The 18,315-nt window shown below is 32.1% G+C and overlaps 1 protein-coding gene across 1 annotated transcript; it reads right to left on the bottom strand.

Annotated features, from left to right (window-relative positions):
* Positions 1-1,536: 1,536 nt before the first annotated feature.
* LOC114328382 (uncharacterized) lies at positions 1,537-18,262 on the bottom strand. Its single transcript, XM_028277221.2, has 2 exons — positions 18,103-18,262; positions 1,537-1,976 (listed from the first exon to the last, which is right to left on the bottom strand). The coding sequence occupies exons 1-2, from the start codon at positions 18,154-18,156 to the stop codon at positions 1,617-1,619; spliced, it is 414 nt and encodes a 137-aa protein (XP_028133022.1). The 5' UTR covers positions 18,157-18,262; the 3' UTR covers positions 1,537-1,616.
* Between the last annotated feature and the right edge of the window lie 53 nt (positions 18,263-18,315).

Raw genomic sequence — 18,315 nt, 5'->3', positions numbered from 1 at the left:
ATCGTTGCAGATGTTTATTCAGTGTTGTTTGAATGTTGTGTGAGCATAGTAGACTTTTTGCAGTAATCGTTATAATACACGTGGTTTACAAAATTCACGGTAAGTTAGTCCCAACATGTTTTTCTTAAAAACTATTTTATGCAAACTAAACTTAACTACCTAAAAAATAATTGCATGTGATTTGTTTTTTTAATCACCTGGTTTTGGTAATTTTTTTCATAGGTTAAAATTTTCTAAATAAAACGGGTAATGGGAACCATTATGAAGACTCATCAGATGGGACTCATCGGATGAAGAAAATGTCAGTGATAAAGACCTTTGTGATGATAACTCGGATAATGAAGATGAAACAGATTTATGTTTGATCTGCTATGATTCTGGGAAAAGTGGCAGAACTGTGGTATCGCTGTACAGCTTGTGGTCGATGGGTACATGCAGATTGTTCGGGGGTTGACACAGCTAAAGATTATCTCTGTGACTTTTGTTTAAACAAAATGAGTTAAAAACAATGTATTACTATTTTTGTTATGAAAATTAAAAATTTAATACAGATAAAACTTAAAATAAATTGTGGTTCTTTATTACCCGACCTATTGGGGCAATTGGAGCCATTCACTATATTTAGTATTTTCACAATAACTTTAACATAACTAAATAAATTTACGCAATAATAATAGCGAAGGATAATTAACATTTTAAAGTAGCTCTCAGCCTGGACCGATTTTTTATATACCCTAAAATTTATTTTTTATTAAAGAATATAGTTAAGTGGTTCCCATTCCCCCATTCTCCCCTATGCATTATTAGAGCATATAAATAATTTTGAATTTGCCGTTAACATTACTATTCGATCTAAAATACTTAACTTTATTAATCTAACATTAAAACTTTTGCAATCTGAAACGGTAGAGTTAACGGCCGCCCTTCAACTTTTTGAAAAATCGCGTTATAATCTTTGAGAAATGAGAAATTTGTTTTCGAAACTTTAGCAGAAGCAGCAGGAATAGTAGAAGAAGTGAGGTATTATACCGGAATTTAAAAATAAACCAATAAAACGTAGAAAAAATTTTACAATGGGCTCAGCTGCGCCGAAAAAAATTACTTAATAGCAAAAAAGTTTTGAAGTTCATGTTTTCAATGTAAATTTAGTTATAATATTGCAACAACTTACTAATACGTTTGTCGTATTAAGAGACATGTATATCATAGGTTTTCATGTCTATTCGCAAAAATCTATTAACACTAACTGATGAAGACTTATTAAAGAAAGGCCAAACATTGTCATTTACACATATTTTAGTATGTAATTATACTGCATTAGTTGTCGTTATGTTTATAATACGGGGGCCCACAAAAATTGTCGCGGGTGGCCCCCCAATCTTCAGCTACGCCACTGTCCTCAGGGCACAAACAGCACCCTCAGAATTCAAAGAAAAGCATGGTCATTTGCCTACAAGATCGGGACCAAGTAAGTGGGTCACACGTCAGTTTGAAAAACAAAACGTCTAAAGAATTCGGTTACAATAAAAACTCACATTTTTAAAATAATATTTTTTTGAAAATGATTTCCGTAGTGAGAATCGAAACATCAAATTTATATTGATATATCATTATTATTATTGTATATTATTCACTACACACTTCATTGCACTATAGGCTTTTTCACCGTGACTAGATCCCCTAGTATCTTTACATTTATTGATTATATACGAACGATCTACTCCTACGGAAAAAACACCAAAGAAATCGAGCATTTTCTCGTATTCAATTTTTCCATCTACGTCTTGAAAACCTAGTTTTTTATAGTAACATGATAAATAGTCCATATATATCGGATCCACTGTAGTGCCAAAATTGTTCATATTTTTGAACATAGTGACAGTATCGATGTTTACTTCTTTTGTACATTCTCGTTGAAATTTTTCAATTTTTTTTATTTCTTTTTGTTGTTCTTCGGCTGTCATCGTTGGTGCAGCCTAAAAAAATTAATAAAATGTAACGTTGCTCAAAAGCTGTTTTAGTGTGACATTTTAATATTATTGGTCATAATTAGTCGCAATTTCAGTTTTTTACTTTATCGTACTACATACGTAGTATGAGTATAATAGATAAAGTTATAGGATCGTGCAAAAAAAAAATTTCAGATTTCACTTTTTTTCGACGTTTTGAGTCCCCCTGAGTCTAAAAAGCAAATAAAAAAACATGTCGGAAGTACGTACGTATGTCGCCACCGCTCAGCAAAAACTACTGGACCGATTTCGATGAAATTCGGTATGAGTAGAATTTTGTCAAGAAACTAAGGTTTTTGAAAAAAATCTCTCAAAGGGGGGCCGAAATAGGGGGGTTATTTGGGGCCCATATTTGCAAATTTTGACCAAAACGAATGAAATTTAACTCAAAGTTAGCTCATCGATAGGTAAATAGAAATACGGAATTTGACATTTCCAAATCCAAAATGGCGGCCAGCATGGCTGACCGCCCACCCGACACATTTCCCTACCAATCTAAAAACTTGTATAAGATAAATTTAATTTGAAAAAATATTTATATAGCCTAAAAATGGGGCTACAACAAGAATATTATCGTTTTTCAGAAAAAGTTATGGGTTACCTATATTTAAGGGGTCAAAATTTGACATAACTTTGAACTAGATTTTCTCAAAAATGGCTTCAAGGAATTTGTTTATTTTTTGATATATTTTTGATATCCTATCGGTAAATTGAATAGCATTAGTCAGATTTCTTAACTCCTCATAGGAGAGGAGTTATGATTTTTTTATAAAAAAATATTCGAGTGCCCGTAACTTCCTCTGTAATAGAAACTAAAATTTGAAATTTGGCAGACATATATAGTACTTTATTGTCTATTACAATAATAAATTTTTCCCACAATATGGCTTCCGGTTGAACCGGAAATGAAAACAAAATTTTAATCCTTTTGATAGGCCCTGTATATTTTTACATATTTTGGAAGAATGCAAAATTACCTTTGTAATGATATAAAACTGTTTGCTGTAACTCAAAAACTCGAAAAGTTACAGAAAATATAAATTTTGCTAGAATCTTGTGTGTGTCCTCTCTCACGCGATCATAGCAGAGCATTATTATAGGGCAGTCAATGAGAGTATTTGGCTCCGAATTCCATCCTACTACATCGATGTACTTGATATTTTCACAGTAAGTAGGGAATAGCTCAAGAAACAAAATCTACCCTATATACTATGGAGCTTTTATCTTTGGGCAATTCCCACCCCTTCAAGGGGATGGAAAATTTGTTGGTCAAAATAAACATGGAAGTAGCTAGAGAACCTATTTTTAAGTAAAAATTGATCTATACTTTTTTTGAGAACTCAATACTTTTTGAGTTATGCGTAGTTGAAAATTGGCCATTTTCATTTAAAAATTACACGTTTTCGGACGGTTTTTTGTGAATACCTTAAAAACTATGCATCAAACTAAAAACACTATATAAATTTTTTTTTAGATTATAAATAACAAAGAGCTTCGTTCCTTCGTAAATTTTCTATAATACAAAAAGAGATATGGTAGGTAAAAAGAGTTTGTTTTTTGGTGCATGCTCAAAGTGCTCATGCTTTTGTAGTGTTTGAAAAGGCCTTTAAAACGAGCACCGTTAAATGTCGGTTACATTCAAACTAAGCGAGATATGGTGCAAAAAAAATATGAATAATGTACTTTAAGGAAAAATGAGAAGTACATACATTTAACCCCTCATCCACCAGAATTGAAATGCATTGTTTTTCTTTTGCAATACCTCTTAATATAGTGTTATTTCTACTTTCAAAAAGTTGGACGGGTTTAAAATGAAAGGTTTTTGAAAAAAATAAGAACAAATTATGGAGCGCATTTTTAAATTTTCTTAAAATTCTTCCTTTTGCTCCATGCAATTCGAAAATAAAAATGTTCTATCCACGAGAAGTGGTGGGAACCGCCCACATGATAAAAGCTCCATAGTATATAGTATATAGGATAGACTTTGAATTAGGAGATTAGGCTACTCCCAAAATTTCATTAAAATCCATGCAGTAAAATGTAAATATTGTAAACTATTAATTTCTCAGAAAAATGAACTAATTTGAAATGAAAGTATGACTATTATTTTTATAGAATGTCAGTATCTAGTACGATAACGATAATAGATCGGTACGATAAAGTTCTCGAGCGGCCCTTCCGTCCAGCGTTTTTTATATTATACACTCACGGACAAAAATATTCGTTATTTTGAAATTAACGTGAGTTATAGCCATTGACCCCATATTATAAGCCACTACCCTAAATCCAATGCGTCAACGCCTGAACTATGGTCGACCTTATTTCAAAACTGCAACTTGTGTATTATTTATTATTTTTCCAATGTGTAATGTATTTTATTTCGTGGAATATAATTCAGTCTGATATCAGCGCCGAATAAAGGGGCAGGCAAGCCGGGCGGTCGCCCGGGGCGCCAAATTTTGAGGGACGCCCATATAAAAATAAAATATTTTTATATTACTTACTTAAGCTGTCCCCTTGTACCTTACGGTGTCGAGGAAAATAATATTTTATATATTAACTTTTAGCATTTTTCTTAATATAATTGAATAAGTCTAATAATATTATTTAATTTAAAAGAAAACTGTTTCTATCTATAGTCAGAATTCATAACTCAAAATAAAAATTAATAGATTAAAACCAAAGCCCACTATTAAAAATAATGCAAACTAAGAATTGTTATGGCTTGCATCACTCATACAAAGTTAATGCAGACTGCCGACAAATTCTTTTACGATCTAAAAAGTTTGTTCATTTTTTTTAAAAGGTTATTTGTCACTTATAACGTATGTCAACAATCTACTTAAAAATATGTAGAGGAAGATCAAATTTTAAATTATAGTCCAGGGTAATAAGGTTTTCTCCATGACACTTGAACAGCCAGGGTACTGAAACGTTTTTTCGACAGGTAATACCTATAAGAGCAAATTGTAACTATTTCCTGCGTAGGATCTGGCGGCCATTTTTATTTATAAACAATTAAGTGTCAAAAAATGGCATTTTTCACTTTTTTTTCAAATCAGTGGAAAACAGGAAAATTTAGGGTTTTTTTACTACAAATATCTTAGAGATTATGGAAAAAGCTTTAACATGACGTATTACAAAGTTTGATGTACTCATTTATTGTTAATATAATTGCGAAAAAAGGTCGGTATTGCAAAAAAAATTATTTTCGCAATAACTGTTGTAAAAATTAGTCTGCAGCTTTGAAATTTTTGTCAAATAAGGGTTCTTTGGTGCTTAATATGTGATAAAAATTTCAAAGTGATTCATTCAATTGTTTAAATTTTATTCAAATTAACAAATTGAAGAGTCTCAGATGCAGAATCCACCAATTTAATAAAAATTAAAATGGTAAATAGTAATTTAAACCTGAGACTTTTCGTGTAGAAAATTCTTACTGGTACATCCTTAATCTGTGACTTTTTCAATTAATAAGACAGCAGACGACGAATATAGAAAACGAAAGGGAAACGATCACATTCCGCCTTCATTCGTCTAGGAAAAAAGACAGCAGAGGAACTTTCAGTACTCAAACCGAGTAAAGGAAATAAAACAAGCAAAACCATCATTTATTATTTTTATTCAAATTGTTTATCCCAGAGAGCATTTTTTTGCAATAACATAAGTTAGAAGAAAATGACGTTAGAACCATTCCACAGGTGTCAAATGAAAAAGCATGAGCTATATTTTCAACTTGGTTTAAAAAAGTGAATAAAAATTGCATTTATTAGTAATAAATAATTATGCAAAAGTATCGTAAATCTTTCCTTATAAACTTTTTATTTTGTTATATAAGAAATTATGTCATATTTATTACAATTTTTTATCAATTATGATATAGATAACGTTACTTGGTAGTTGTGCACTTAAAACAGGGTAAAAAAGTTAATTTTTTTGGAAAAAGTTATTCAAAAAGTTTATAAAGAAAAATTGACGATACTTTTGCATAATTATTTATTACTAATAAATGCATTTTTTATTGACTTTTTTAAACCATGTTGAAAATGTAGCTCATGCTCTTTCATTTGACACCTGTGGAATGGTTCTAAGGTCATTTTTTTCTGACTTATGTTATTGCAAAAAAAATGCTCTCTGGGATAAACAATTTGAATAAAATTTAAACAATTGAATGAATCGCTTTGAAATTTTTATCACATATTAAGCACCAAAGAACCCTCATTTGACAAAAATTTCAAAACTGTACACTAATTTTTTCTCGAAGATATTTGTACTAAAAAAATCATAAGTTTCACTGTTTTCCGTTGATTTGAAAAAAAAGGGGAAAATGCCATTTTTTACAGTTAATTGTTTATAAATAAAAATGGCCGCCAGATCCTACGCAGGAAATAGTTATAATTTGTTCCTATAGGTATTATCTGTCGAAAAAACGCTTCAGTACCCTGGCTGCTGAAGTGTCACGAACAGGGTATATTTTTGTCTTATTACCCTGGCCTATTATCAACAAACTTAAGAATAGTCAGCGATACTATACTGGCGTTAATGTTATATGCCTCATTGGTTAAATAATATTCTAATATTCAGTCTTTCTGTAAATTTCTATTAACAATGGCGCGCGTGCTTTGTGAAATAAAAAAAGTTTTGTAAGATATTGTGGAATTAATGAATTTTTATTCTATTTATGTTACATGTTACATATATAGATTTAGATAAGTTGCTATCTATCTATCTCTATGTTACATATTATATAGATTTAGGTAAGGGTAAGTTGCTATCTACGTAATAAAAAAAATTAATGAATAATTAATTTTATGGTAGGAAATCATAATATTCAATCGCACTATCGCACATTGTCATGAGGTAAACGACGAAAATTTTGAACATTTGAAGTGATTTTTTAAAATTTTTATTCTGATCGGTCTTAGTAAATATATTATTACCTAGGTATTCTTTCATTGTAAAGTGATTTATTTATTGTTTTATTTTTTTACCAAACTATGACTATTGACGATTAGGAATGATAAGTTTTTCAGATGAATGTACAGAAACCTATTTCGAGTACTTTGTAAGCGTTAAGATGTTTTATTTTTGCACAAAAACGGCGCGTCGTATAAAAAAAGGGTAGATTTTTTGTCACAAATTAAACGAGGAATTCTAAAATGATTTTTTTTTTGAAATATTTCAGTGGCGTGCTATTTTTTTAATTTACACTATTACCCATATGCGCGCCAATGATGGATATAAAATGCTTGATTTTATATAAAAAAATGCACAATAATTTTAGAGCAATAAATAAATCGTCAGTTTGCTAGAAATATTTCAATACCTCGTTTCTCGGAAATGCGTTTATAGAACAAACTATCATTATTTTTTCATGTACAATTACTCATTAAAGTTTGTCGTACTTATTTAGAAACACCCTGCATCCTTTCTAAAGATTTCCACAGTTTTCAGTGTATTCCTTCACTCAACCGTTTTCTCCAGTTCTTTCTGTTTTGCCAGTCCCCTTCCCGCAGATTTCTTCTATCCGTTGCTTCGTCCACTTCATCTCTGAACGATCTTCGGGGTCTGCCTCTCTTTCGTTTTCCTATCGGGCTCTGCTCTGTCATTCTGTTTATCTAACGTTTTTTGTTTGCTCTTCTCAGTACCAGGTTAATTGCTTCTTTATGTCTAGTCTATTATATCTGAGTTCATCCCCATTATTTTCTTAATCTCTTTGTTATTTATTCTGTCTTTTTGTTACTCTGCAGCTTCGCCTTAGGAATTCCATCTCTATTACTCTGATTGTGTTTTAGGTTTTCTTATTTATTGTACAATTTTCACACCCATAAGTCAGGATACTTCTTGTCATAGAAGTTCAATTTTCGAAGAGACACTTAGATGTCTTTCTTCCATTGCTTCCCATAGCCTTGGTTCTAGGTATCGAGTCACAGGCCTACTCATTATATAATAAAACAATGAATCAATGATTTTCAATTGAATTTAGATGATTGTAGATGCCAAGGATATGACAACGGCTCTAACATGAAGGGAAAAAATAAAGGTATACAAGCTCGTGTTTGCAAGGAATATCTTCGTGCTGTTTTTATACCATGTGGATGACACTCCCTCAATTTAGTGATTGGAGATGAAGAGCACAATCAACATCTTTTTTGGTATTGTACAACGTTTATACACATTTTTTCTGTTAGTTGACAATATGAATTTGTCTTAATCTTTTGTTTGGCTCCTTCGTCGCTTGAACTTCAAATGCGCTCGTTATGCCATATGTTGCATCAGTTATATATAAAATATATGTAAAAATATATTTATTCAAGAAATAGTACAATAGGTATTATTTATAAATAGTAACTATTGTTCCATTTCTTGAATAAATATATTTTTACATAGTTCTTTATAATGAAATTTTGATTGTTTGCCTTTTTTACTATTGTTTATATTTGCAGTAAATTTGTATATTAGTATGAAAGGGCACCAAATTCTGTTTTGCCCGGGGCGCTCAAAACCCTAGAACCGGCCCTGTCTGATATATACCTACCTTAGGGTGGTTCGAAAAATTTTTTTTTCTTATTTCAGATCGCTATAGTGCGTAAAAGTTGCCATTGGTATAGACTTGAAAAAAGCACTAATTATTATTTTTTTATTAATTTGTCTTCCGGTCGCGCAATGCCATCGAAGTTAGCAAAAATTGTGAAAAACCTTAATTTTTCAAATTTTTTTTTTGAACAGGCCAGATGGTTTTAATTGCGTTCCTATACCATGAATTAACTACTAAAAGTATGTAAAATCAATATAAATGCACTTATTATACATTTGTTTCATATCTTCCGGTCGCGCAACGTAATACAAGGGTAAGCGCAACGAGTAAAATTAGTAGTTTTTGCAAAATTTCAAAGTTTGACTGTTTAGTATAATTTAATCATTCCACTTTTAGAGATGCTATAGTTTAATTCAATTACAATAATATATTTAAAATCCAAGCATCTAAGATACATTTTGATATTCAAGTGGAATTAGGTCGCGCAGCTTCGTCAAAAACAGCAGACTACCGAGAGGCGAGGCGAAATGACGAATGCCAGCGAAGCTCGCGCAGCCACAAATAGAGATACATGTGGGAAGACCTCTACAATGGAGTATTTGTCTTCTCCATTACAACGAACTGCCATTCCGCCACCTTTTCCAACACTTAGATGGAAATACAACAGGCACTATAGGATATCCGGACCGATTGGAAAGGCTCTACCTGATTGTGAAAGACTACCAGATGTTGTTGATTTTAATCGTTGGCATCGCTGAACGGTGCAAGAATGTGGTTCTAATATAGCCGTCTCTGGAACTGTGTCCACACACTTTAATTGAAGCTACGGTCACTAGCTTAACGCATCTTTCAACTGCCTGTGTATGGCATGGCAAAGTATCTATACTCATAACAGGCTTGAAGTCATCGCTCACATACTGTTTTATCTCTTCTATTAATCAATGTTCTTAGCAGCAGAGCAGCAGAGGGGAGTCAGTGTACTGGTATTCTATTTGATAATTTCGTAATACTATTTAGCTTCAAAGTTTAAGTTTGGTGGTTTAAAGATTCTGATAGAGTCACTTTCAGATATTGTTTGCTTTTCCTTCATGATACGCCTAAAGCCCAGCTCTCGGATATGGTTTCTGTCATCAGTTACCATAGCCAAAAGTAAATTTTCGGGATGGGCAAAGTAAGCATTCCGTTGTAAAACGGGATCAACAACTTGAAGAAGCTCTTCTGGTAAGTACCTTGAATATTCAATGATTTTGTAATCATGTCTAGGCCCATCTGTGAATTTGTGGTTTATTTTTATGGCAAACCACATAGGCATAATTATAACATTTGAGAATGAATGTGACAATCTCTCTCAGATTTTCAGAAGGGTTGGACACACTGATGTAGAAACGCAAAACTCGGTTTGCAGTAGTAAGCCATCTTGAATGTGACGTTGGGATAGGATCACGTACCCACTACAAAGTCTTCTGAACAATGTCCTGACTTGATGACTTCTGATATCTCAAGCAAGTACAATTATTGGTGCTTGCTAAGAATATGCTTGTCAACTTTTGGAATCTCACAATCAATAGGATTAAAATCAATAAGTGGTAGTCTTTCACAATCAGGTAGGGCCTTTCCAATCGGTCCGGAATATCCTACTGGGCCTGTTGTATTTTCATCTAAGTGTTGGAAAAGGTGGTGGAATGGCAGATCGTTGTAATGGAGATGTAATAGAGAAGACAAATACTCCATTGTAGAGGTATTTCCATATGTATCTTTATTTGTGGCAGCGCGCGCTTCGCTGGCATTCGTCACTTTTGCCTCGTATCTCGGTAGTCTGCTGTTTTTGACGCAGCTGCGCGACCGAATTCCACGTGAATATCAAAATTTATCTTATATGCGTGGATTTTAAATATATTATTGTAATTAAATTAAACTACATATACCATCTCTAAAAGTCGTATGATTAAATTGTACCAAACAGTCAAACTTTGAAATTTTGCAAAACCTACTAATTTTACTCATTTTGTATTATGTTGCGCGACCGGAAGATATGAAACAAATGTATACTAAGTGCATTTATATTGATTTTACATGCTTTTAGTAGTTAATTCATGGTATAGGAACGCAATTAAAACCATCTGGCCTGTTAAAAAAATATATGAAAAATTAAGGTTTTTCACAATTTTTGCTAATTTCGATGGCATTGCGCGACCGGAAGACAAATTAATAAAAAAATAATAATTAGTGCTTTTTTCAAGTCTATACCAATAGCAACTTTTGCGCACTATAGCGATCTGAAATAAAAAAAAAAAAGTTTTTTTCGAACCACCCTAACCTACCTTTGTACAGTAAAGTCTGATTTTTAACATTGTAACTGTTAGAACGCAATACAGTTCATTTTCTCTCATTTGTAAATTAAATAATTATTTTTTAAAAATCGTCCCTGAAGGGCAGACACTATTAGTCGTGTGAAATAAAACTTTTTGTGCTGCCCCCAGTGTCATAGGAATAGGGTTTCTTTTCCGAATGTGATGTGTTGAAGTAAGTATTATATAAATGGTAGATATAATCGGATTTAAACTTGATATGGGCTATATGGTGACCAATATATTTTTTAGATTGAATCTCATCCAGGTAAGTATTCACTATTCTACCGAGATGAAGTCCTGCGTCATGGTGCATTAACACGAATTTGTTATTTAATATGGCTACCAAATGGCGAAACATGATCTTCTAAAAGGTTTTTAGTGTACATATCAGCTGTCATTCACCCAATCACCTCCACAAGTTCGGTATCTCCTTTCCAAGAAATACCACTCCATAACATTATACCGCAACCACCAAAATTAACACTCTGTATGAGGTTACATCTGGTATAGCGTTCATCATGTGAAAGCAATAGGGCTTTTCATTCACAGTCATTTTTTTCGAGCTTCTGTCATGTGTCACATAATATTAATATATCTACGTCATACGTTATTGGTATCTACAATAATACACACCAACGACGTATGACGTAGATATATTAATATTATGTGACACCTGACAGAAGCTCGAAACAATTGACAGTCGATGAAAAGCCCTATATTTACAAAACTTCGTCTACAGAGGAGTTGGCGAACAATATGTCAGTTGTAACTTTATGCAGAGCGTTAGTTTTGATGGTGGCGGCATAGTACTACGGAGCGGTATTGCTTTGAAAGGACATACCGAACACGTGGAGGTGGTTAGGCGAATGCCAAGTAATATGTTACATTAAAAACATAAGATCATGTTTTGAAATTTGAAAGCCATATTGGAAATGACATACCTATTGATGTTAATGCGCGTCTTCTTGTCGCTAGCATAGTGAAGACTTTCCTTGATGAAATTCAATTTAAAAATTATACTGGCCAACATAAAGTTCAGATCAGATTTAAATCCATTTTATAGCATTTATATGATATTTTAAAACAACGCATTCGAAAAAGAAATCCTATTCCTATGATACAGGGGGCTAAGGATAACAGCAAACAGCACAAAAAATTTCATTCTACATGCATATGCAATGTTTTTGTCCGTGAGTATATTATTTGGGTCACCCACGTTTTCTCAACTGTCATCAATACGACTAACTTTACGCGTAACTTTGATACGAGAATTATAAAAAAATATGCATTGAAATCCAGAACCCGTAATTTTTTGAGCGTTATAAAGTGAGTAAAAAGACATACCTACATATTTCTTTTTTTTTTGTAATTACAGATTCAATTTACCGTACACTTCTCGTAGACTTTGCCGATAAGGAAGAGTCGTGTTGAGAAAACCTGGCGTGCCCATATTATTTATTTTAACAAATCTGTGTTTGTATTATTGTATTGTGTTTACGAATTACATGTTTGTGTATAGTGTGCTGCAGGGCCGCGTTTAGGTCAATTGACGCCCTAAGCAATTCTCTAGTAGCCGCCCTTGAAACATGTACCATTTTTGCCAAAAAAATTGCAGAAATTTTTATTTAAATAAGAATACACTAAAAATGGATTTAAACTACAATTTTTATATACCTATAACAGAAAAAATTGTCATTCCAGTTCGATCACATCAGAGACTTTAAAAAAAAATTTCTTGACAAAATCGACAAATTGTTAACACGTTCTTGGGTCATACTTGATCGGAAATTATTTTTAATTCTTGACATTTTCGAAAATGACCTTTCAGAGGGACACGTTGGCAACTGGGATGCACAAATAAATGTGCAAAGCAATGTCAAAATTAGGGAAAATATCTTCCAGTCCACTTAGTGCAGTCACTGAAGGTTTTCACCTCCGATTTCGTTGAGCCTTTATCGATTTTCATGAAAATTAATGAATAGTTAGAGGACACCTCAAGGAATAAAGGTGACGTGATGCCAACTTGCGCTTTTACCGTGGTGATGGATGCCACCCCTTCTCGAGGGTGAATTTTTTTTAATAATACAATAAATCGTTAGAGAGACAAATTCTAAGCAAAATTTGTTATATAAAGTTATTAATATAAATCAATACTTTTTGAGTTATTAAAGATCAAAGATTTTATTTTTTCGTAAAAAGCTGTTTTTTGAAGCTCTTTTTCACGTATAACTCAAAAATTATAAGCTTTTACAAAAAAGTTATTATTACCAAAATTGAAGATAATAAAAAGCTGAATACACTCCTCACTAAGCCAAGCCATACACCAAAGAAACATGAAACGGAAAACATGAAACATGAAACGAAAAACATGTTTCATGAAACTAAAACACTGCTAAACAAATCTCAAAGTCCGCCTACCAATGAAACGAGTGTGATTCATGCTCATGACACATTTTTATTTTCGGAGAGTTTCATAAATGGCCGGACGTATATTTGTTTAGAACTGTTTTATTTCCATGAAACGTAATTTACGTTTTATGTTTCTTTGATTTGCGGCCTGCCTTAAAGAACTAAACTGATGTTAATTCAAAGTGAGTTATGGGTAATTGAATGTATATTTTTTTCGACGAGTACTCAAATCTAAGTATTCAAACTTAAATAACGGGAAAATGATGCATTTTATAAAATATGCCTGTTTAGTTAGCACTTGTCAAAATACTTCGGAGTACCTATCAAATGAGCTCCAGTAGAAGTTAATAGCATCACAATTAAGCAAGTTATGATGAAAATAAAAGAACCCTTTAGAACCTTTTAGGAAAAAGTGAAAAATAAACATACGCCATTTTCACAAAAATTAAAATGTATAGTAATCCTTAGAAGAATTTCTTTATATTAGCATAAGTACCTAATGATTTCAACAATTTTGACCGGTTAAGAATGCATATTTTTGAAAAAAAAGATATAATTTGTAAAAATAAAAATTTCTAAAATTATCGTAATTTTCGTTTTCTTTTGATAATAACTCCAATATGTATAACCAAATTTTAGTTTTTTCTGTATCAAATATTTTACCTTTTTACTATTTCTGTAGGGTAAAAAATAACCGAGATAGAAACGTTTAAAGCTTAAATTCTGCTGCGAGAATCATGTAACCGGGGCCATTTACCCTTTTATTTTTAAAAAAGTAAGGGGTTTAAAATATTAAATTCAACGTGGTTTAATAGCCATTAAAATTAACTTTCAAATGGTTTTAGGAAAACCTGATATCGTAAAAATTTACGGAGTTATTAAAAAAAAACAATACATTTTTTGGAAAAAATTTTAAAAGATAAATTTTGAAAAATATTTGGTGCTTAAATTTTAATGCTATCAACTTGTTCGGGGGCTCATTTGATAGATATTTCCAAGTACTTTGACAAATGTTTAATAAGGTTATATTATAAAATGCATCATTTTGCCGTTATTTAAGCTTGAATACTTAGATTTGCGTACTCGCCGAAAAAAATATACATTCAATTACCTATAACTCACTTTTAGTTTTAGTTAACATTAATAGTTATTTTCCTAACAAGTGCAGAAAATCATTCTTTTCCGCACGCGACTGCAGTTTGCCGAACGACGACGCGACGCGAAGCGGGAGTTCGCCAAGCAGTCGAGTGCGGAAAAGACACTTTCTGCAAGAGTTAGGAACAATATTTTTTCTAAGAGTCTTTAAAAAATTACCAAATCTTAATCAATTAATTTAATTAATATGAAAATACATACACAAATTAATTCTTTGACAATGTTGTCAAAACCAAACTTTCAGTAGTAATTGCAAAAGAGCTCTAAAATTCTATATTAATTTTAGAGATCGAGTGCAATTTGTTGCGATAATTTCATGAATAAAACTGTTCAAAACCAAAATTTTATTGTACTTTATTTATGTAAGTTCAAATTAGTACAATTAAATACACAGTTGTTATAAATATTGACGGTTGAAAGTCATCACTTTTATAATTTTTAAAATATTAATTGTAATTAATGTCACTGAATGTATTTTTTCGTAGCAACGAAGGGCATCTGACGTAATATACTTGACGACGGGAAATTATCAAAAATTATCAATTTAATTTAGATTTCTGTAGCTTTCTATTGGTCAGAATCTCCTATGAATGAAATAATCAATATAATTAGTTAGCATGACGACGATCTTGGTTTCCATGACGATGATTCAAAACGACTGATATTGTCTACCGATTTGACTCTCGAATATTATGTCAAAATAATTTTCATCGAATTGTCGCGTTAATTTCATTAAAAGAGGAACACAATAAGATATATTTGAAATAAATTAGTAAATAATATCTAAACATTAGTTTATTGCATGTATTATAATTACTTTAAGGCCATATTAACATATCTAAATTAACACGCGTGCGGAAAAGTAAAAACCGCGTGCGGAAAAGTAACACGCGTGCGGAAAAGTAACACGCGTGCGGAAAAGTGAAACTTTCTAAACTAAAATGCGTGCGCGAAAGTAGACATTTTTACACGCTCGTAGAAAAAAGGTTTTTCCAGTAAGGAATTTATTTGATTTTTTATTAGCTTCAATTTTGGTAATAACTTTTTTGCAAAATCTTATAGTTTTTGAGTTATTTATGAAAAATCTAAAAACTTTATGTAACAAATTTTGCTTAGAATTTTAATAGCTCATATCCACCTTTAGTGACTGTGTAGTGTACGTATGCCAATTTGTGATTTTATTGTGGTATCCAAATGACCCTTTAAGTGAATGCATTCATTCATGTATGAATGATGTATCTTGATCGTCTTTATTTTGTATCAGATTTTCAGCTTCTTTAATAATTTCTTCATTGCTTAATTTTGCCAAATCTGTTAATAACACGAAAACGTTGATAAAATAAGTCGATAAGATTCCAGACGTCTATTCAGGTCTCTTATCAGAGTGTCGATTATAATATAGAATGTGTGGATTTTCATCTCATCACTAGCTGAAAAGTTTAGTTTATCATCGGCCCCCTCGTCAAATTGAATTTTTCTTTTTCTCTTTCTTATTTCTTTATATGTTTTATGTGGGCACAATTTTTTGGCTTCCTTGCGATAAAGTAATTTGAAAGAGCTTCATACTCTTTAATGACAGAACTCAGATCCATAATTTTTATATACAAATATTTTTTGTACAGTATTTTTGCCGCCCTCTCATAATATGCCGCCCTAGACAACTGCCTATATTGCCTAATGGATAAAGCTGCCCTGGTGTGTTGTATACCTATATTATTTGTCGAAGTCTCGGTTTGTGATGTACCTACATATGCTTCATGCTCGTTTATCCTGACACTTAGGGGTCTTATGGGTTCTCCCATATAGAAATTATTCATTTGATCTCTCTTCTGTAATTGATAAGATAATTAATAGATCTCAGCAAGGTGGAGAAAACATAGCACTTAAGTATTCTAGTTCTCAATGAGATATCCAGCTGACGGTTGCAAAGATTTGTTGCATTTTGTAAGACACTGTATATTCTTGTGTTTTGGTGAAAGTCCATTCATTAGACAGGCCTGTATCAATTGCACTTTGTGATTTCTCTCTCTCTCTCTCTCTCTCTCTCTCTCTCTCTCTCTCTATTGCCTTCGCTCCTTAGGGAGTATTGGGCGCTCTTGCGTTTCTTAGCCAAAAGTTGCCGATTGGCTTGATCAGCGCATCCTCTTCTGTTGTATTCTTTCAAAATTTCCTTTATAAAAGCTCCCGCTTTTCCATTCCTCTCTATTTCTAGCTCTCTGTGTGACTTCTCTCCATCTCAAGCCAATTCTTTCTTGAACTTTTGTTGCAGTTCTTCTCCAGCTATAATCGGGTCTTCCTCTTCTTCTTCTTCCGTCTAGTTGGTATTCGAGTGCATGTTTATTTATTATTTCGGTCCTTCCTTAGAGTACCTATGTCCAATTCAGTTCCATTTCCTTCTTTTAATCGTGACTGTTATTTTCTCTTGTTTTGTTCTTCTCCATAGATCTACGTTTGTTATTTTGTCTTATCCGGCCAGTATATTGTATATTTAGGATTTTTCTCAACTATTTATTTATAAAGGTTTGTAATTTTTTGGTAGTTGTTTCTTCCTGTTATTAGTTATTTTCTTTTGTTTTCTATTTAGTGTCCATTCGTTTATACACTGTAACTAACATTTTCTTCTGTCTTCACTTCTCTTTCGATATAGCATAATTCCTGTAATTCCTCTCAGTATTCTCATATCTGCCGTTTCCACTACTCTTTGTGTTGTGACTGTGGCGGGACTTATTCTGATGTATATGTTATTATCGGTCTTACACCGGCTTTATAAATTCTTGGCTTTATCTCAGTGTTAATATGTCAGTTTCTCCATACAGTGGTATTAAGGGATCATGCCAGTCTACTTGCTTTTTGTAATTTATCTCTCATGCCTTTGTCGTGGTCCCCCATAGGTGAATCGTGTAATTCCAAGGTATTTTATTTCCATTATTTGTTCAATACTAATTACTAATGCCATTAATTTCTATTTTACGTCTGCTTGGTCCTTTGTTACTATTGCTTTATTTTTCTGAGAAGAGATTGTCATATTAAATTCCGTCATGTTAAATCTGTGGACAAGTCTTTGCAGACTATCTTTATCTTGGGCTATCAATATTGCGTCATCTGCGTAACACAGTGTTTTTATTTCTTTTTATGCCATTCTGTATCCTCTTTTTTTGTTGACACTTTTGATGATTTCATCCATGATCAAATTGAAAAACATAGGGCTCAATGAGTCCCCCTGTATTATTTCGCTGTCTATATCTATAGATTCTGTAAGTTGTCCATCTATTCTGACTTCCATTTTGTTGTTTTACCTAGTAGATGTTTTCTATGATATTTTTTATAATATTTAGGGAAACTTCTCTATTATACGGAAGATATATTACATATTTGAGTATTACTCTATCAAATGCATTCTTCAAGAACATAGCTGAAAATGTATAAGACTGAATTGTCAGCTAGATTATTTTAATATAATGAAACAAAATAATTTCTTTAATTTATTTTTTGAAAACGATTTCCGAAAATTGTTTTGAAAACGATTTCCGAAAAGGAAAGAAAGAGTAAAAAAATACAAATTAAGTAATACAGATGATTATCGATTTATTTTAATGAAAATATTTAGCTGTTGGAATAAAACTTTTCTATTAAAACTTACCTTTAAACAAATGATACTGGAAATCAATAGGCATGATGCAATTAAGAACCTCATTATAAATTTAACAATGCTGCGTTTCTGTTACAAATAAATCCAAATATAACCCAATCAAACTTTTGTTATTACGGCTTATCATAGGTCAAGGAAATGTCAATAAAACCAAATGAACCGTGTTCATGTTTTTCCATATTTTGATATGGGTAGGTACTGGTC

This window comes from Diabrotica virgifera, chromosome 6 (assembly GCF_917563875.1).
Source record: "Diabrotica virgifera virgifera chromosome 6, PGI_DIABVI_V3a".
In the NCBI taxonomy this organism is placed as follows: Eukaryota; Metazoa; Arthropoda; class Insecta; order Coleoptera; family Chrysomelidae; genus Diabrotica; species Diabrotica virgifera.
Note: the sequence above shows the minus strand (reverse complement) of the source record. Positions and strands in the feature narration are given on the sequence as shown.